Source organism: Haliotis rubra, unplaced genomic scaffold (genome assembly GCF_003918875.1).
Source record: "Haliotis rubra isolate DU_JTF1 unplaced genomic scaffold, ASM391887v1 Scf108, whole genome shotgun sequence".
NCBI classification, from domain to species: Eukaryota; Metazoa; Mollusca; class Gastropoda; order Lepetellida; family Haliotidae; genus Haliotis; species Haliotis rubra.
Window position 1 is genome coordinate 2,076,131 of NW_025764981.1, and position 21,639 is coordinate 2,097,769.

A 21,639-nucleotide genomic window follows, 5' to 3' on the forward strand; every position below is an offset into this window, starting at 1 on the left:
TTTGTTTTGAAAACAATAAGTGCCGGATATTTGGCGTACTAGTTTTATAAATCCTATCAAAGAAGCCCGAGGGTGACCCACGTGATCCATTGGGTTATCGCGGTATTTCACTGCTTTCAGTCCATGTAAAATATACTCAGATATCCTTAATACTAGACTTACAAAGTGGTTAGAAATACATGATATATTGGTTGAGGAACAAAATGGCTTCCGATCAAGCGTAGTACTCAAGAACATGTTACAGTCTATATTCAGTAATCAATAACAGAAGCTAACTGGAAACCTACTTTTGTGTGCTTCATCGATGCAATGAAAGCGTTTGATAAGGTAGATAGAAATTGTCTATGGTTTAAACTGTTAAAACTTTGGAATCAAAGGGAAATTCCTTTTATGCTGTTCAATCTATGTACAATAGCTCTAACGCCCGTGTACGTATAAACAACTGTTTCACTGGTTTATTTAATGTAAATTCCGGTGTTAGGCAGGGTTGTGTAATGTCACCGACTTTGTTTTCTATTTACATTAATAACCTAGCAGAAGAATGAACGCTCTCAATTGTGGTGTAAGCATTGACGGAGTTATGTTGAGTACACTACTGTACGCTGATGATATTAGCTTTGATAGCAGGAGACGAGTTGTCCCTACAGCGGATGTTAGATTGCGTTGATAATTGGTGTAAACGTTGGCGTTTAACTATTAATAAGAAGAAAACTAATGTCGTTCATTACCGACCCTGTTGTTTCAATGAGATCACAAGTTTTGTATTCAAAATTGGTGATGTTGCTATTGACTATATACCAGTGCGTATAAATATCTGGGGGTTTGGTTGCAGGAAAAACATTGATATGAACTTTACAGCTAAAGAAATCGCTAAATCTGCTAGTCGAGCACTTGGTGTTATCATGTGCTAAATTCAGATCTTGTGGTGGTTTGGCTTATAATGTCTTTAATACTTTATACAATAACCTTGTCCAATACGATTCTATCCTATGGGTCAGCCATATGGGGCACAAAACAATTCAATTGTATAAATGCAGTACAAAACAAGGCCTGTAGATTCTTCCTGGGCTTTGGCAGTAAGATTTAAAATCTAGCGGTCGGGGAGAGATGGGTTGGACAACTCCATTTTCTAAACACAAAATTGAAATTGTGCGGTTCTGGGTAAGCTGTGTTCTACTGAGCAGTCGAGAATACCTGCCTAGTGCTGTATGCAGATGGTCCTAATACTTTTCAAAATCCTGGAATACAAATTGTTGTAAATATTCTTAACAAATTGGATCTCCCCGTGGTTGACCTATATTATATGTCCTAAAATGGAATTTTATTACACCTCACTGTGGATACAGTCATTAGATTGTCAGGACTGGAATAAAACTTTGGAACGACCATTAGGAAACCTAGCAGGGAATAAACTCCGTACTTACAGAAGAGTTTAAAGAAACTATTAGCAAGCTGAACCATATGTCACTGAACTTCTGCCTGGAATCTCATCGCGAGTACACTTAGCAAGTTACGATGTGGCACCTTATGAAATAGAAGGTCAGTAGATTTACACGCCCTAAAACACCTTTTAGACGATAAAATTTGTAAATGCTGTGATGGCAATACGATTGAGGACGAAGTTCACTTTTTTGGTCAGCTGCCCACTATATTCCAGTTTACGATATGATTTGTGGGAAAATGTACTATCAATTAACCCTTTTTTCTCTCTTGCTACCTTCCGACCAGGCCAAATATATGCTAGGTAATGTTAAATTAATAAAACCCTTAGCTGCATTAGTTACTAAAATGTTTAATAGACCGTGAAACGCACTTTCTAGTCATGTAATTAAATATACCACACTCCACTGTTGCTTAGAGAATTGTGATATTCTATTCTGTTTTAGGTAGAATGTAGTGGCTTGTGTCTCACAGGCCAGATGTTATATTAAAGTCTTATGGTACAACATGTTAAACCACAAAATTATAACACTCTTTCTTCTTTGTAACCATTTGTAAACGCAGTTTGTAGTCATGTAATTAAATATATATACCACACACTCAATGTTTGCTTAGAAGCTGTGATTTTTTATTTACTATACTATACTGTTTTTAGAGATAATATAGTGCCTTATGCCTCATAGGCCATATATGGCCGGATGTTATATTTTATTGAATGTTTTAAAGAGTTTATGTATGTTTTATATATAACATGTGACACAAAAATAAAATATTTTCTTCTTCTTCTTCTTCTGATAATCCTGTTTTCCTGAACACATACAGACAATAAAAGTATTAGAGAGAGAAGTGGGAGAAGTATGTTTTCATTAATCCACAGTCTCTCACCCCAACGTGGCAAGAGCTGGGCAGTGGCATCCTATTTTCATCATCATCTGATCTTTACATGTTGCATTTATTATTAACATTACAAAGGTGATATTTAGGTAGATATAATACCAATCTATGGATTTTAACACATTTCAAGATACATCTGTAAGGTATAGGGTGCGTTTTGAGCGCCCAGGCCAAGCTGGACCGAAAGCTTGTGATATTATTGTGTCTTTGTTGAGAATGTAAAAAAATAGAGGCTTCACACTTTGAGCTAGGTGTTTTGCTTCAAATGCAACAGCTTTGATACTCTGTGTGAAGTAATATGTAGGTAGATATAACACTAATCTATAGATAAACACACATTTCGAGAATACATGTGTGAGGTTTAAGGAATTTTTTGACACCACGAGGCAAATTTGGGCTGAACAGAGACTAAACACTTTTGATTGAGACTATATTGTGAATGGAGAGAGAAAAGGGCTTCCACTTTAACAGACAGTTATCTTACATGTGGCATTTTTAACATCACACATTGATATTTAATGGAGGAATAATGCACCAATCCTATAGATTTAAATACATTTCAAAGATACATCTGTGATTATTAGGAAGTGCGTTTGAGCGCCCGGGCCAAACCGGACCGAAAGCTTTTGATACTGTGTCTTTGTTCGAGAATGTATAGAAGTAGGAGGCTTCACTTTGAGCAAAGGTGTTTGCTTCAATACTACCAACTTCTAGACTCTGTGAGAGTGAAATGTAGGTAGATATAATAATAATCCTATGGAATAAAAAACACAAATCAGAATACGTGTGTGAGGTTCTTAAGTTGTTTTACGAGGCCAGGCCAAGCGTGCAGAACGCTTGTGATGCTGTTTGTTGAGAATATGTAGAAAAGAGAGCTTCACTTTCAGCAACGTTTTTATTTCAAATACTACGCTTCAGGACTCTGTGAAGTGATATTTAGGTAGATATAGCACTAATCTATGGATATAAACATTTTATTTCAAGATACATGTGTATTGTGAGGGTTTAAGGTGTTTTTGACAGCACGAGTAGAAGCCGGGCTAGAATCGAGAGACTAAACACTTTTGATTGAGACTATATTATTGTGAATGGAGAGAGAGAAAAGGGCTTCACTTTAACGGAGCAGTTATCTTTACATGTGGCATTTGTAACATCACACATTGATATTTAGGTGGATATGGTGCCAATCTATCGATTTAAACACATTTCGGAGATACATCTGTGAGTTTTTCCAGAGTGCGTTTTAGAGCTGGGCAAAGACGGACCGAAAGCTTTTGATACTGTGTCTTTGTTGAAGAGATGTATAGAAAATAGAGGGCTTCACTTTGAGCAAGGTGCTTGCTTCAAATGCACTACGCTTCTAGAGCTCTGTGAAGTGATATGTAGGTAGATATAATACTAATCTATGGATATAAACACAAATCAGGATACATGTGTGAGGTTTAAAGTTATTTTTTTGACAGCACAGGTGAAATCGGAGCCCTGAACAAGAGACCAAACACTTTGATTGAGGCTATGTTGAAAAATGTGAGAGACAAAGGGCTTCCACTTTAACGGAGCAGTTTTCTTTACATGACGTTGCTTTAAGTGAAGCCCACTGTTCAATCTGGCTCTGTGCGGGCTAATGAAATTAATACACCTGTTAATTACACCTGTATCCAACTTGTAGTTGCCTCTTGTCTAATTGCAATCAGCTAGGTGTTGTGATTCAATTAACGTACTCCATTGTTGCCATTAATTACCGTTCAGGGGCCTTCAGTGTTATTGATTACTCCACCGTTAACTTCATTACGTTTATCACAGATGTGTATATATAATATATGATAGATATATCTAAAATTATTTATGCTTCCACTCGTGTTATATGATGCGTATGGGATGTTCTCCATTACATGTTTCCAGAGTATAAACGATATGAGATACTAGTACCGATACAGATGGCGAGCTTTACACATATAATTAACTTAATAAATATCAGAAGATATTACACCCAATAATTATATGACATGAAATATCGGTTAATCCTTTGATCGATGTTCATAATGTTGAATATTTACTCCAGACACAAGAAATGCCAAATGGGAACCTTTGTCCGGAGTAATCTAAGTGTGTTACCACTAATTATACCTGTTATAAATTCATTAACTGACCATCAAGTGAATGATGACAAAATAACATGTGTAGGTTTATACCACCTAACACGAGGTTACAACAAAGGGAGTATTAATTGCTGTATTGCATGTGAAAACTTATGGGCCGACACTGTTTTGAGAATACAAACAGATTTTTACATGACATGATTAAATATCGAGGTAAAAACACAGAAATGGGATCAATTTGGATCAGTCATTATACAAATAGGGCCTAACGACACCAATCAATTGTGACAGAATCGTCTATGAAAACAAGTTGTAACTCAGAAACTAGGCAAAGCAGGAGACAAAATTAAATGACAGTAGATTGTGAGAACATATAGCTTTCATTTTTCCACAACAATTGTCACGATTTCAGGTTTATACAAGCCTGTAAACAAGATAATTTACCCCCTAAAATGTAGATGAATTCTGCATCGGCCCTCAAAGCTATTCCTCATATGACGTCACAGAGTCGCGCCGCTCTGATTGGTTGAAATTTCGTTCCCGGGTGAGAATTGTGCACTGTTGTCAAAAAGGTCGATTTAAGTCAATTAAAGGTCGAAATGAGTAGTTTTAATGACGGGGTTGCATTTATAACGATGCCAGTTAGTGATTTATGTATTTTTAACCCCTAGGGTTTATGTGACCTTTAACAGCCACACAGTATCACAGTCATGCTTTCGGTCCGGTTTGGCCCGGGCTCTCAAAAACTAATTAAACCCCACACATATGTCCTGATTTGTGTTTAATTCCATAGATTAGTATTATATCTACCTAAATATCAATGTGTGATGTTACAAAATGCTACATGTAAAGATAACTAGTGAAGCCCTTTTCTCTCTCCATTCACCAATATATTTGGCTAATGTTTATCATAGATATTCTAGATAACTGTGGATAAACACTGCTGTCCCTCAATGACTGAATGTAATCTCATTCGCAACTACCAAATTTGCAGACATATGACTTGCTGTGAAATAGCTATGGTAACGGATGTTTGCAAAAACGCGATCAAAGTCTGTCTCACCACAGGTATCTGTGACAAACTAATCAAACGAATAAAATCGATAACATATGGTTCACACAAAAACCAAAAGGAACACCATGGTACACTGAAAATAGGCCAAATCATCCGCTACTTTTGTTGTCGTTGCAAACTATATTTATTTTACACTGCTTAAATAGCTTTTATATGTACCATCAAATCTCTTATAAATTGAAGTTTTCCTTAAGTTTACCAAACAAACCGTAAAGAATCTCCAGGTTCCATATTCTTTGAATTAGGTTTCCGTTTTCCTGAAATTAATTTTATTTTATGTGACAATATCTTTTATTTGAATTCTGATGTAACGAAACACTGACATCACGAAACTAAACCCTATATAATACATACATTTAACGTAGGTTAATGTAGGTTTCTGGATATATGCATATGGAGTCAAATATATTTTTCTACGATCGTTTCATTCAAGTTCTCACTAATAGAAACCATCAATGATGGTTTCCAGTTGCTTTATGCAATGGAAACTAACAATGATACATTACTGTCAGTTTCCATTTCTGGAAACTAACCTTGTTTGTTTCCGACAGTTTTCAGTCGCTGAAACTAACCGTGTTAGTTTCAGCAACAGGAAACTGCCGGAAACAAACAATCATAGTTTCCGTGAGCGGAAACCTACATGATTCTGGCATTACCCAGTTTCATGTAGGTTTCCGGAAATCTGGAAACCCTGTTATTTTTGCTGTGTATAGTCTCAATCAAAAGTGTTTAGTCTCTCTTCAGCCCGACTTGGCCCGTGCTGTCAAAAACAACTTAAACCTCACACATTTATCCTGATTTGTGTTTAAATCAATAGATTAGAATTATATCTACCTAAATATCACTTCACAGAGTCTCAAAGCGTAGAATTTGAAGCAAAAACGTTGCTGAAAGTGAAGCCCTATTTTCTATACATTCTCAACAACAACACAGTATCACAGTCATGCTTTCGGTCCGGCTTGGCCCGGGCTCTCAAAAACAACTTAAACCCAACTCATAGGTCCTAATTTGTGTTTAAATCTATAGATTAGTATTATATCTACCTAAATATCACCGTGTGATTTTACAAAATGCCACATCTAAAGATAACTGGTTCGTTACAGTGAAGCCCTTTTCTCTCCATTCACAACATAGCCTCAATCAAAAGTATTTGGTCTCTGTTCAGCCAGACTTGGTCCGTGGTGTCAAAAACAACCTAAACCTCACACATGTATCTTGAAATGTGTTTATATCTATAGATTTGTATTATATCTACCCAAAAACGTCTTTATAGAGTTTCAAATCGTTGTATTTGAAGCAAACACGTTGCTTAAAGTGAAGTCCTATTTTCTATACATTCTCAACAAAGACACAGTATCACAAGCTTTCGGTCCGGCTTGGCCCGCGCTCTCAAACGCACCTTAAACCTCACAGATGTATCTTGAAATGTGTTTAAATCCATAGATTAATATTATATCTACCTAAATACCTCTTTATTGAGGCTCAAAGCTTTGTACATGTATTTGAATCTAACACGTTGCTTTAAGTGAAGCCCAGTGTTCAATCTGGCTCTGTGCGGGCTAATGAAATTAATACACCTGTTAATTACACCTGTATCCAGCTTGCTTAATTGCCTCTTGTCTAATTGCAATCAGCTAGGTGTTGTGATTCAATTAACATACTCCATTGTTGCCCTTAATTACCGTTCAGGGGCCTTCAGTGTTATTGATTACTCCACCGTTTCTTCATTACGTTTATCACAGATGTATATATAATATATAGTAGATATATATAAAATTATTTATGCTTCCACTCGTGTTATATGATGCGTATGGGATGTTCTCCGTACATGTTTCAGAGTATAAACATTAATGAATACTAGTACCGATACAGATGGCAGGCTTTACACATATAATTAACTTAATAAATATCAGAAGATATTACACCCAATTATATGACATGAAATGCTTGAAAGAGGTGGTTTTGTTTTAGTGGTTCAGAATACAGGATGTTCTCCGTACAGTTTCCACAGTATAAACATCAATTCATACTAGTACAGATATAGATAGCCGGCTGAAGCTATTCATGACATGATTTGAACATATCAGTAATTTAATAAATATCAGAGGGTATCAGCTAAAATGACTTGCCGTATGAGATGTTATGGTTATATAATTTGAACATACGAAAGTATGAAAACACATCCACGGCAATGACACTGTGTTGCCCAGCTCAGGCTCGGGAGAACATTGTTTTCACTGTGAGAGCTTTGCCAAAGGTTACTCGGAGATGCCGTTTCCGGATGTTGTAAACTTCAAGCGTTTCTGATAATCCTGTTTTCCTGATAATCCGGTTTTGACGAGGCTCACTTACAGCGAGTTCGGGATGAAATGGACAACGGTCCCGGGGCGAGTGATCGGACGTTTGATACCAGTGACCTAGATAAACCTATAACATTGGCGGAGGTTGAGTACGCGGTTGCCCGTGCTAAACGTGGTAAGGCTGCCGGTCCAGACTGTATACCTGCTGAAGCTCTAAAAAGTAAAACATGTATTGATCTTTTATTTAGACTGTTTACATTTTGTTTTGAAAACAATAAGTGCCCGGATATTTGGCGTACTAGTTTTATAAATCCTATCAAGAAGCCCGAGGGTGACCCACGTGATCCATTGGGTTATCGCGGTATTTCACTGCTTTCAGTCCCATGTAAAATATACTCAGATATCCTTAATACTAGACTTACAAAGTGGTTAGAATTACATGATATATTGGTTGAGGAACAAAATGGCTTCCGATCAAGCGTAGTACTCAAGAACATATTTACAGTCTATATTCAGTAATCAATAACAGAAAGCTAACTGGGAAACCTACTTTTGTGTGCTTCATCGATGCAATGAAAGCGTTTGATAAGGTAGATAGAAATTGTCTATGGTTTAAACTGTTAAAACTTGGAATCAAAGGGAAATTCCTTTATGCTGTTCAATCTATGTACAATAACTCTAACGCCCGTGTACGTATAAACAACTGTTTCACTGATTTATTTAATGTAAATTCCGGTGTTAGGCAGGGTTGTGTAATGTCACCGACTTTGTTTTCTATTTACATTAATGACCTAGCAGAAGAAATCAACGCTCTCAATTGTGGTGTAAACATTGACGGAGTTATGTTGAGTACACTACTGTACGCTGATGATATTGCTTTGATAGCAGGAGACGAGTTGTCCCTACAGCGGATGTTAGATTGCGTTGATAATTGGTGTAAACGTTGGCGTTTAACTATTAATAAGAAGAAAACTAATGTCGTTCATTACCGACCCTGTTGTTTCAATAGATCACAAGTTTTGTATTCAAAATTGGTGATGTTACTATTGACTATACCAGTGCGTATAAATATCTGGGCGTTTGGTTGCAGGAAAACATTGATATGAACTTTACAGCTAAAGAAATCGCTAAATCTGCTAGTCGAGCACTTGGTGTTATCATGTGTAAATTCAGATCTTGTGGTGGTTTGGCTTATAATGTCTTTAATACTTTATACAATAACCTTGTCCAGCCGATTCTATCCTATGGGTCAGCCATATGGGGCACAAAACAATTCAATTGTATAAATGCAGTACAAAACAAGGCCTGTAGATTCTTCCTGGGCGTTGGCAGTAAGACTCCAAATCTAGCGGTCCGGGGAGAGATGGGTTGGACAACTCCATTTTCTAAACACAAAATTGAAATTGTGCGGTTCTGGAGTAAGCTGTGTTCTACTGAGCAGTCGAGAATACCTAGTGCTGTATGCAGATGGTCTAATACTTTTCCAAAATCCTGGAATAAAATTGTTGTAAATATTCTTAACAAATTGGATCTCCCCGTGGTTGACCTATATAATATGTCTAAAATGGAATTTTATTACGCCTCACTGTGGATACGATCATTAGATTGTCAGGACTGGAATAAAGAACTTTGGAACGACCGAGGGAAACCTAACGGGAATAAACTCCGTACTTACAGAAAGTTTAAGAAACTATTAACAGCTGAACCATATGTCACTGAACTTCTGCCTAGATCTCATCGCAGTACACTTAGCAAGTTACGATGTGGCACCTTACCTCTTGAAATAGAGGTCGGTAGATTTACACGCCCTAAAACACCTTTAGACGATAGAATTTGTAAATGCTGTGATGGCAATACGATTGAGGACGAAGTTCACTTTTTGGTCAGCTGCCCACTATATTCGGATTTACGATATGATTTGTGGGAAAATGTACTAAATATTAACCCTTTTTTTTCTCTCTTGCCACCTTCCGACCAGGCCAAATATATGCTAGGTAATGTTAAATTAATAAAACCCTTAGCTGCATTAGTTACTAAAATGTTTAATAGACGTAAACGCACTTTGTAGTCATGTAATTAAATATACCACACTCCACTGTTGCTTAGAGAATTGTGATATTCTATTCTGTTTTAGGTAGAATGTAGTGGCTTGTGTCTCACAGGCCAGATGTTATATTAAGAGTCTTATGGTACAACATGTTAAACACAAATTATAACACTCTTTCTTCTTTGTAACCATTTGTAAACGCAGTTTGTAGTCATGTAATTAAATATATATACCACACTCCAATGTTGCTTACAAAGCTGTGATATTTTATTTACTATACTATACTGTTTTAGAGATAATATAGTGCCTTATGCCTCATAGGCCATATGGCCGGATGTTATATTTTATTGAATGTTTTAAAGTTTATGTATGTTTTATATATAACATGTGACACAAAAATAAAAATATTTTCTTCTTCTTCTTCTTCTGATAATCCTGTTTTCCTGAACACGCATACAGACAATAAAAGTATTAGAGAGAGAAGTGGGAGAAGTATGTTTTCATTAAATCCACAGTGTCTCACCTAACTGGCCGAGCTGGGCAGTAGCAGCCTATTTTCAAATCATCTGATCTTTACATGTTGCATTTGATAACATTACAAGGTGATATTTAGGTAGATATAATACCAATCTATGGATTTTAACACATTTCAAGATACATCTGTGAGGTATAAGGTGCGTTTGAGCGCCCGGGCCAAGCTGGACCGAAAGCTTGTGATATTGTGTCTTTGTTGAGAATGTAAAAAAAAAAATAGGGCTTCACTTTGAGCTAGGTGTTTGCTTCAAATACAACGCTTTGATACTCTGTGAAGTAATATGTAGGTAGATATAACACTAATCTATAGATATAAACACATTTCAAGATACATGTGTGAGGTTTAAGGTGTTTTTGACACCACGGGCCAAGTCGGGCTGAACAGAGACTAAACACTTTTGATTGAGACTATATTGTGAATGGAGAGAGAAAAGGGCTTCACTTTAACGGAGCAGTTATCTTACATGTGGCATTTTGTAACATCACACATTGATATTTAATTAGATATAATACCAATCTATGGATTTAAATACATTTCAAGATACATCTGTGAGGTATTAGGTGCGTTTGAGCGCCCGGGCCAAGCCGGACCGAAAGCTTTTGATACTGTGTCTTTGTTGAGAATGTATAGAAATAGGGCTTCACTTTGAGCAAGGTGTTTGCTTCAATACTACGCTTCTAGACTCTGTGAAGTGAAATGTAGGTAGATATAATAATAATCTATGGAATAAAACACAAATCAGAATACATGTGTGAGGTTTAAGTTGTTTTTGAGAGCCCGGGCCAAGCGTACCGAACGCTTGTGATACTGTTTGTTGAGAATATGTAGAAAAGAGAGCTTCACTTTCAGCAACGTTTTTATTTCAAATACTACGCTTCGAGACTCTGTGAAGTGATATTTAGGTAGATATAACACTAATCTATGGATATAAACACATTTCAAGATACATGTGTGAGGTTTAAGGTGTTTTTGACAGCACGGGCCAAGTCGGGCTGAACAGAGACTAAACACTTTTGATTGAGACTATATTGTGAATGGAGAGAGAAAAGGGCTTCACTTTAACGGAGCAGTTATCTTTACATGTGGCATTTTGTAACATCACACATTGATATTTAGGTAGATATAATACCAATCTATCGATTTAAACACATTTCAAGATACATCTGTGAGGTTTAAGGTGCGTTTGAGCGCCCGGGCCAAGACGGACCGAAAGCTTTTGATACTGTGTCTTTGTTGAGAATGTATAGAAAATAGGGCTTCACTTTGAGCAAGGTGCTTGCTTCAAATACTACGCTTCTAGACTCTGTGAAGTGATATGTAGGTAGATATAATACTAATCTATGGATATAAACACAAATCAGGATACATGTGTGAGGTTTAAGTTGTTTTTGACAGCACGGGCCAAGTCGGGCTGAACAGAGACCAAACACTTTTGATTGAGGCTATGTTGAAAAATGTGAGACAAGGGCTTCACTTTAACGGAGCAGTTTTCTTTACATGACGTTGCTTTAAGTGAAGCCCACTGTTCAATCTGGCTCTGTGCGGGCTAATGAAATTAATACACCTGTTAATTACACCTGTATCCAGCTTGCTTAATTGCCTCTTGTCTAATTGCAATCAGCTAGGTGTTGTGATTCAATTAACATACTCCATTGTTGCCCTTAATTACCGTTCAGGGGCCTTCAGTGTTATTGATTACTCCACCGTTTCTTCATTACGTTTATCACAGATGTATATATAATATATAGTAGATATATCTAAAATTATTTATGCTTCCACTCGTGTTATATGATGCGTATGGGATGTTCTCCGTACATGTTTCAGAGTATAAACATTAATGAATACTAGTACCGATACAGATGGCAGGCTTTACACATATAATTAACTTAATAAATATCAGAAGATATTACACCCAATTATATGACATGAAATGCTTGAAAGAGGTGGGTTTTTAGTGGTTCAGAATACAGGATGTTCTCCGTACAGTTTCCACAGTATAAACATCATTTCATACTAGTACAGATATAGATAGCCGGCTGAAGCTATTCATGACATGATTTGAACATATCAGTAATTTAATAAATATCAGAGGGTATCAGCTAAAATGACTTGCCGTATGAGATGTTATGGTTATATAATTTGAACATACGAAAGTATGAAAACACATCCACGGCAATGACACTGTGTTGCCCAGCTCAGGCTCGGGAGAACATTGTTTTCACTGTGAGAGCTGTGCCAAAGGTTACTCGGAGATGCCGTTTCCGGATGTTGTAAACTTCAAGCGTTTCTGATAATCCGATTTTCCTGATAATCCGGTTTTCACCTACAGCGAGTTCGGGATGAAATGGACAACGGGGCGAGTGATCAATCGTTTGATACCAGTGACCTAGATAAACCTATAACATAGACGGAGGTTGAGTACGCGGTTGCCCGTGCTAAACGTGTTCAGGCTGCCGGTCCAGACTGTATACCTGCTGAAGCTCTAAAAAGTAAAACATGTATTGATCTTTTATTTAGACTGTTTACATTTTGTTTTGAAAACAAAAAGTGTCCGGATATTTGGCGTACTAGTTTTATAAATCCTATCAAGAAGCCCGAGGGTGACCCACGTGATCCATTGGGTTATCGCGGTATTTCACTGCTTTCAGTCCCATGTAAAATATACTCAGATATCCTTAATACTAGACTTACAAAGTGGTCAGAATTACATGATATATTGGTTGAGCAACAAAATGGCTTCCGATCCAAGCGTAGTACTCAAGAACATATTTACAGTCTATATTCAGTAATCAATAACAGAAAGCTAACGGGGAAACCTACTTTTGTGTGCTTCATCGATGCAATGAAAGCGTTTGATAAGGTAGATAGAAATTGTCTATGGTTTAAACTGTTAAAACTTGGAATCAAAGGGAAATTCCTTTATGCTGTTCAATCTATGTACAATAACTCTAACGCCCGTGTACGTATAAACAACTGTTTCACTGATTTATTTAATGTAAATTCCGGTGTTAGGCAGGGTTGTGTAATGTCACCGACTTTGTTTTCTATTTACATTAATAACCTAGCAGAAGAAATGAACGCTCTCAATTGTGGTGTAAACATTGACGGAGTTATGTTGAGTACACTACTGTACGCTGATGATATTGCTTTGATAGCAGGAGACGAGTTGTCCCTACAGCGGATGTTAGATTGCGTTGATAATTGGTGTAAACGTTGGCGTTTAATTTAATAATAAGAAAACTAATGTCGTTCATTACCGACCCTGTTGCTCAATAGATCACATTTTTGTATTCAAAATTGGTGATGTTACTATTGACTATACCAGTGCGTATAAATATCTGGGGGTTTGGTTGCAGGAAAACATTGATATGAACTTTACAGCTAAAGAAATTGCTAAATCTGCTAGTCGAGCACTTGGTGTTATCATGTGTAAATTCAGATCTTGTGGTGGTTTGGCTTATAATGTCTTTAATACTTTATACAATAACCTTGTCCTGCCGATCTTATCCTATGGGTCAGCCATAAGGGGCACAAAACAATTCAATTGTATAAATGCAGTACAAAACAAGGCCTGTAGATTCTTCCTGGGCGTTGGCAGTAAGACTCCAAATCTAGCGGTCCGGGGAGAGATGGGTTGGACAACTCCATTTTCTAAACACAAAATTGAAATTGTGCGGTTCTGGAGTAAGCTGTGTTCTACTGAGCAGTCGAGAATACCTAGTGCTGTATGCAGATGGTCTAATACTTTTCCAAAATCCTGGAATAAAATTGTTGTAAATATTCTTAACAAATTGGATCTCCCCGTGGTTGACCTATATAATATGTCTAAAATGGAATTTTATTACACCTCACTGTGGATACGATCATTAGATTGTCAGGACTGGAATAAAGAACTTTGGAACGACCGAGGGGAACCTAACGGGAATACACTCCGTACTTACAGAAAGTTAAAGAAACTATTAACAGCTGAACCATATGTCACTGAACTTCTGCCTAGATCTCATCGCAGTACACTTAGCAAGTTACGATGTGGCACCTTACCCCTTGAAATAGAGGTTGGTAGATTTACACGCCCTAAAACACCTTTAGACGATAGAATTTGTAAATGCTGTGATGGCAATACGATTGAGGACGAAGTTCACTTTTTGGTCAGCTGCCCACTATATTCGGATTTATGATATGATTTGTGGGAAAATGTACTAAATATTAACCCTTTTTCTTCTCTCTTGCCACCTTCCGACCAGGCCAAATATATGCTAGGTAATGTTAAATTAATAAAACCCTTAGCTGCATTAGTTACTAAAATGTTTAATAGACGTAAACGCACTTTGTAGTCATGTAATTAAATATACCACACTCCACTGTTGCTTAGAGAATTGTGATATTCTATTCTGTTTTAGGTAGAATGTAGTGGCTTGTGTCTCACAGGCCACTTTGAGGAAGGTGTTTGCTTCAAATACTCCGCTTTGAGACTCTGTGAAGTGAAATGTAGGTAGATATAATACAAATCTATAGATTTAAACACATTTCAAGATACATGTGTGAGGTTTAAGTTGTTTTTGACAGCACGGGCCAAGTCGGGCTGAAGAGAGACTAAACACTTTTGATTGAGACTATATTGTGAATGGAGAGAGAAAAGGGCTTCACTTTAACGGAACAGTTATCTTTACATGTGGCATTTTGTAACATTACACATCGATATTTAGGTAGATATAATACTAATCTATGGATTAAATACATTTCAAGAAACACAAAGTCAGAGATACATGATGTGGCTATGTTGTGAATGGATAGAAATGGGGCTTCACTTTGATGAACGTGTTTGTTTTTTTAGAGCATCACACCCGGGAAATGTAGGTAGATATACCGAACGCTTGGAATAATACTGTTTTCAAGAATACATGTATGAGAATATGTTTTGAGAAGGCGTACCGAGAGAATATGTAGAAAAGAGAGCTTCACTTTCAGCAACGTTTTATTTCAAATACTACGCTTCGAGACTCTGTGAAGTGAAATGTAGGTAGATATAACACTAATCTATGGATATAAACACATTTCAAGATACATGTGGTGAGGTTTTTGAGGTTTAAGTTGTTTTGACAGCACGGGCTTCAAGTCGGGCTGAACAGAGACTAAACACTTTTGATTGAGACTATATTGTGAATGGAGAGAAGAAGAGGGCTAACTTTAACGAACCAGTTATCTTTACATGTGGCATTTGTAACATCACACATTGATATTTAGGTAGATATAATACCAATCTATGGATTTAAACACATTTCAAGATACATGTGTGAGGTTTAAGTTACAGCAAGGTGCGTTTGAGAGCGCCCTGGTCCAAGCCGGACCGAACGCTTTTGATACTGTGTCTTTGTTGAGAATGTATAGAAATAGGGCTTCACTTAGAGCAAGGTGTTTGCTTCAATACTACGCTTTGAGCCTCTGTGAAGTGAAATGTAGGTAGATATAATACTAATCTATGGAATTAAACATAAATCAGAATACATGTGTGGGGTTTAAGTTGTTTTTGACAGCACGGGCCAAGGCGTGCTGAACAGAGACCAAACACTTTTGATTGAGGCTATGTTGAAAAATGTGAGACAAGGGCTTCACTTTAACGGAGCAGTTTTCTTTACATGTTGCATTTTATAACATTACAAAGCGATATTTAGGTAGATATCATACCAGTCTATGGAATTAAACACATTTCAAGATACGTGTGTTACGTTTAAGTTGCTTTTGACGGCTCGAGCCAAGCCGGGCGGAAAATTGTGGCCGAGATAATGTTGAGAGTGTGGGGAAGAGATCGTATTATTTAAATGTGGGCATGCTTTAAATACGATGAATAGTGAATTTATGGGGTGGTATGTGATTGGATATAGATGTAAAATCATTTTCGGGCCGACGGAAATGTGTATCGGAATTGGCTGAAGTATTTATACGTATTAAATCCCGTTTCGTTTAACGATTCCACTTTTATACGTAACCTCGGTCAGCCAGTTCACAGGCTTCTCGTCTTCCTGGGGTTTAGCCGATTTACTCGTAATAAAGTTATTATGGTACGCGTTTGTGGCTTCCGATTGATCATTATTATCATGAGTGGATGTTGCATTGATTAATTGTAGGCCTGGTTTTTGTTAATGGGTTTATTAGCCAATAATAGATTTGGCCCGCCTTGTCCCGGCCCGGCCCGACTTTTAGGCCATCCCCCTCCTAGATGTATCTCTTGTGGTGAAGCGTTCACCAGCATGTATATTCTGCTTGACTGTGTGAACTTGTCAAGTTCAAATCATGGTATCAAGCAGTAAATCGGAAAGATATGTTCACCCGCGTGAGAGGGAATCACATTATTAACGACTTAAGAGAAAATTGGTCTTTATCATGAATTGAAACTATGTGTGTGTATGGTAATTTTTAAATTGGGTGTTGCGTTTTCTAATTAATTATGTTGGAAGTATGCGATGGGTACTTAGAAATTGTAAGATCATGAATACAGGACTCGTTTTTTATAACAACTTCTGTATTTGTTTTTGAGCGAAATTGCCTGAATTTTAAACTTAGATGCCTATCGGTGATTTTGGCCTGCGATGAAAGCACTCTTAATCGAATATACATATTAAACACTAACATATTGAAGAAAAGCTATTTATATTTATGACGAATCCCATGTTTAGCTCTAACAGATGTTCAGGATCACTTTAAAAAGTCAAAGCAAAGATGAGCGAATGCACATGAACATAGTCAAAAATAGAAAGAATTGTTGTCTGTTCACAAAAGATCAACCATGCCAGCAAAATTTTAGGGGATTCCCCTTTTGTAAGCTTCTCATCTATTGGTCGATGCTGATTTTTGAGATACGGAACACAATTACGTGTTAAATCCCGCTTTTTGTGTGAGATCACGGTGTTGTTTAACTAACTGAAAGCACCCAGTTGTTACCTCACAAAACATTTTCGTTTTAGTCACGAACAGTCTCGAACTGACACCAAGCTGCCCTTAATGAACCAAGCAGATGTATTGGGTGATATGTATGATCTGTAGCATCCCCCCTGGTGTGTCGCCCGAACTGTTAGTATATTACCAGGCTAACGCTTAGTCTCTAAATATTTATAATATTGATAGAAACAAATACTTCCTTTTGAGTTGTGAGATTCCGAACCTGAACCCGAGGAAATATAAACCTGCTTCATATCGGGCTTCAGCATTACAGTTCGCCTCACAAGATTGCAATGTCTGCACAGTTTTACATACACATATACTGGTTGGTTGTATGATCTGTTGTTTAACGCCGCACTCAGTCTGGGCCAGACAATCCAGTGACCAACAGCATGAGCATCGATCTATGCAATTGGGATACGATGACATGTGTCAATCAAGTTAGCGAGCCTGATCACCCGATCCCGTTAGTCCAGTAACGACAAGCATGGGTTGCTGAAGATCATTTCTAACCCGGATCTGATCCTGACCACCTGATCCCGTTAGTCCAGTAACGACAAGCATGGGTTACTGAAGATCATTTCAAACCCGGATCTGAGTCTGATCACCCGATCTTGTTAGTCTGATCTTTCTAGTCACAACAGAACATTACCACCCCATCACCATGACAACCATAGGTTGCTGAAAAGAGGTTCTGGATCTTCACGGGTTATTTACAGAGTGAGTGAGTTTAGTTTTACGCCGCATTCAGCAATATTCCAGCTATATGGCGGCCGTCTGTACATAATGGAGTCTGGACCAGACAATCCAATGATCAACAGCATGAGCATCCATCTACGCAATTGTGACATGGTGACATGTGTCAACCCAGTCAGCGAGTCTGAACCCGATCCCGTTAATTGCTTTTACGACAAGCATGGGTTACTGAAGATTAATTCTGACATTGATCTTCACGGGTTATTTACAGATTGACATGTCACAGCATGTATATTTCTGAATAAAGAATAAGTTAGAATCAAGAAAGATTGATCATGCTTACAATCTCTTCTGTGGTCTTGTTGTAAAGTCCTTCAGCAAACACTGACACCACAAACAGGTTGATAATGAAGGACACAAACAAGGCAATTATAGCTTCTACAAAGAAGTAGAAGTTGGCCTCACTGACTTCAGTCTTCTTGCTCCGGTCTACTTCTCTCGACTAACTCGGATATTATCGGGTTACACATATGCTAACTGATGACATTTGAAATAGACTTTCAGTGAAAGTGTCATTCTAATGTTTTTTTTAATATCCGCAAACCTGTTTGTCAACATGTACATACAGATGCACATTCATGTATATTCCTAAAATAGTCAGTGTGACTTCTGATGGACTGTCTTTAAGCATATCCAAAATAGAACAACCTAAGAAGTGAGTGAGTGAGTTCAGTTTTACGCCGCACTCAGCAATATTCCAGCTATATGGCGACGGTCAGTAAATAATCGAGTCTGGACCTGACAATCCAGTGATCAACAGCATGAGCATTGATCTGCGCAATTGGAACCGATGACATGTATCAACCAAGTCAGCGAGCCTGACCACCCGATCCCACAACCTTAGAACATACCCATTTAATAGATGTATGTGTAAAGCTTATGTTAGTCAATATGAATTACAATCATGGTCCATATTTTGACTGGCTAAATCGTGTCTCGGCTGTTCGTGTATGGGAAAGGGTTTAATAACCATGTGAATTATATGCTCCCAATGCATGGTGTAAACTGTCATCAAAGTGAGTGAGTGAGTTGGGTTTTACGCCTCTTTTAGCAATATCCCGGCGGTCGACACCAGAAATATAGAGAATCGATCCCGGGTCTTCGGCGTGGCGCGCGAACGCTTTAACAACTAGGCTACCCCACTGCCCCCTGTCATCAAAGGAATGTTTGAAATTATCTAGCGTTATTTCTGTGAAAAGATTCAAGGCTTGTCTAGACGCACTTAGTTACTAGAGATTGCCCTGTCTTGATTTCTCTACATTGACCGACAAGATCTTATAGTCCTCTGAAGACTGTGTCATAGTGACATTACCTTTGTATTTCAGAGAATACAACAGCACAGACTTGTTCAGAACCAACTACATCATAGAAAGAGTTAAATGTTAAAAGGTACCCTTTCAACACATGTTATCACTAGTAAATATACCCGTGAAGATCCGGGTTATAATCTGTCTTCACCAACCCATGCTTGTCGTAAGAGGCGACTAACGGGATCGGATAGTCAGGCTCGCTGACATATGTCATCGTATTGCACCCAATTGCGTAGATCAATGCTCATGCTGTTGACCACTGGATTGTCTGGTCCAGATTCGATTATTTACAGACCGCCGCCACATAGCTGGAATATTGCTGAGTGCGGCGTAAAACTCACTCACTCGTAACACTGTGCGTGATACAGTAATGTTCATGTCCTATCTACTATCTACGCTGTGTATAAGCCATGGTGGGTGATTATGATCACTGACGCGTTAAATTTGGAAATGCCCTTCACTTGCCAGCCGTATTTTGAGGACAGCTTTACAAAACCTTAAGAGTTGTAGAGCTGCTTCAGCAACTTCAGTGAAATCATCGTAGAAACGACGTTCTGATGCTTTTTGTACCTCTTCATCAAGTGAATTGATGTCAAATATCTGAAATGTACGATGCAGACAGAATAACCGTGGAATGCTTTTGTCAGTAACAGTAAAGTGCCTCTTCTTGCATACGGTCCTAATGGCGTTGTGCTGTACCTATGCGCCAGCATGGGGTCGTCTACCTCCTCTACTTCATAGTTCTGGTTTACCGTTAGTTATTGTTAGGTAAATATAGGTTAAATAGATTCGAATATTTAAAATATGGAGTATCAGACAAAACTGTAAAATTTGTGTTTTTTATTTCTATACATTTAGTGACTATATATATTATGAAATGTCCGGGGCGCCAATTTCAAGCCACTGCGGGGTAGGCTGGAGGTTACAGTTTGAGTTAGTGAGTGAGTTTCATTTTACGCCGCACTCAGCAATATTCCAGCCATATGGCGGCGGTCTGTAAATACTAGGGGTGGGTATTGCAGAGAATATTTATATTGCGATGTGAAAGCATGTATTGCGATATGTATTGCAATATATTGCATGAAGTATTTCTAAACAAAAAACCTACTATAATAGGGTAAATGATTGATTTATAGAGCAAAAACACAACAAAATCACTATGCTTGATTAAGCTTTAATAATAAATTTTAATCATGATAAAATAATAATGTGAATGATATTTCGCTCAAATGAAACAAGGAAATACCCGAAGATTTCCGAGTGTTACGAAGTTTTCCGAATGCAAGTCAAAATACCGGTTTTCGATCAGCGTATCGCAATACGTATCGTTTTCATGTCTGAACCGGTAAATACCGGTGAGCCGGTTATATTGCGCAGCCCTATTCAATACTCGAGTCTGGTGAGGGTTATATAAGTTCTGTGCCGTGATGTGTGATAATGGCGCTAAAGGAAGGGCAAACCAGTTTCACTCACTCACTGCACGGGGAATTTCAACGGTTGAATGTTCTTTACCCATGTTACCCGGTTTGAGTTAAAAATTGATCAATGTATGATGCCTATTTTTAAAATATTCCATCGCGTGTATGACACTTCTGAAATTGATATAAGTTTCACACACTCAATAAATAACTCACATAGTCATCCATGCACTCACACATCTGTACTCTCATGCACTGACCCACACACTCACACATTTTAAGAGTGTGATGAAATAAATAAATACATAAATAAATACATAAATAAATGAATGAATAATAGATAGATAGATAGATAGATAGATAGATAGATAGATAGATAGATAGATAGATAAAAAAATAAAAAAATGATTCAATAAATAAATTATTCAATGATAATAAATCAATCAATAAATCAATAATTAAAAGAATAATAAATAACCTTTCACTTGGTTCTCCGCTGCCATAATGACTCATAAAATCGTGCTCACCTCCATGTTCTCTTCCATAAATTTTTAGCACATAAACAAATCTATATTTTCAATATTTCTAACATTTCTACCTCATCACAAAAGTAAATGCCTCGTTGCTTATCGATCCAAAAATCACTTGTATTCTCTCGGCATAATCGATTTCACCACCAGCTCAGGTATAGATATATGAGCTCTGTTCAGCTGCGCGCAGACAGTCTCAGCACGCGCAGCACGATACTTCCCCGTGACGCCCGTGCAAGTGCTGACGGACTTAATCAAAGTTTACCTAACAGTAACATCATGGTCAATTTCACTTGGCA

The 21,639-nt window shown here is 37.6% G+C and overlaps 1 protein-coding gene across 1 annotated transcript in view; it reads right to left on the reverse strand.

The window, feature by feature from the left end:
• Positions 1 to 21,343, reverse strand: part of LOC124281789 — a 33,913-nt gene extending 12,570 nt beyond the window's left edge. The window contains exons 1-2 of the mRNA XM_046717778.1: positions 21,338 to 21,343; positions 18,366 to 18,524 (exon numbers count right to left, since the gene is read on the reverse strand). Of these exons, the coding sequence (XP_046573734.1) occupies positions 18,366 to 18,524; positions 21,338 to 21,343 (165 nt within the window). The remainder of the gene's footprint in view (positions 1 to 18,365; positions 18,525 to 21,337) is intronic.
• Positions 21,344 to 21,639: the final 296 nt, after the last annotated feature.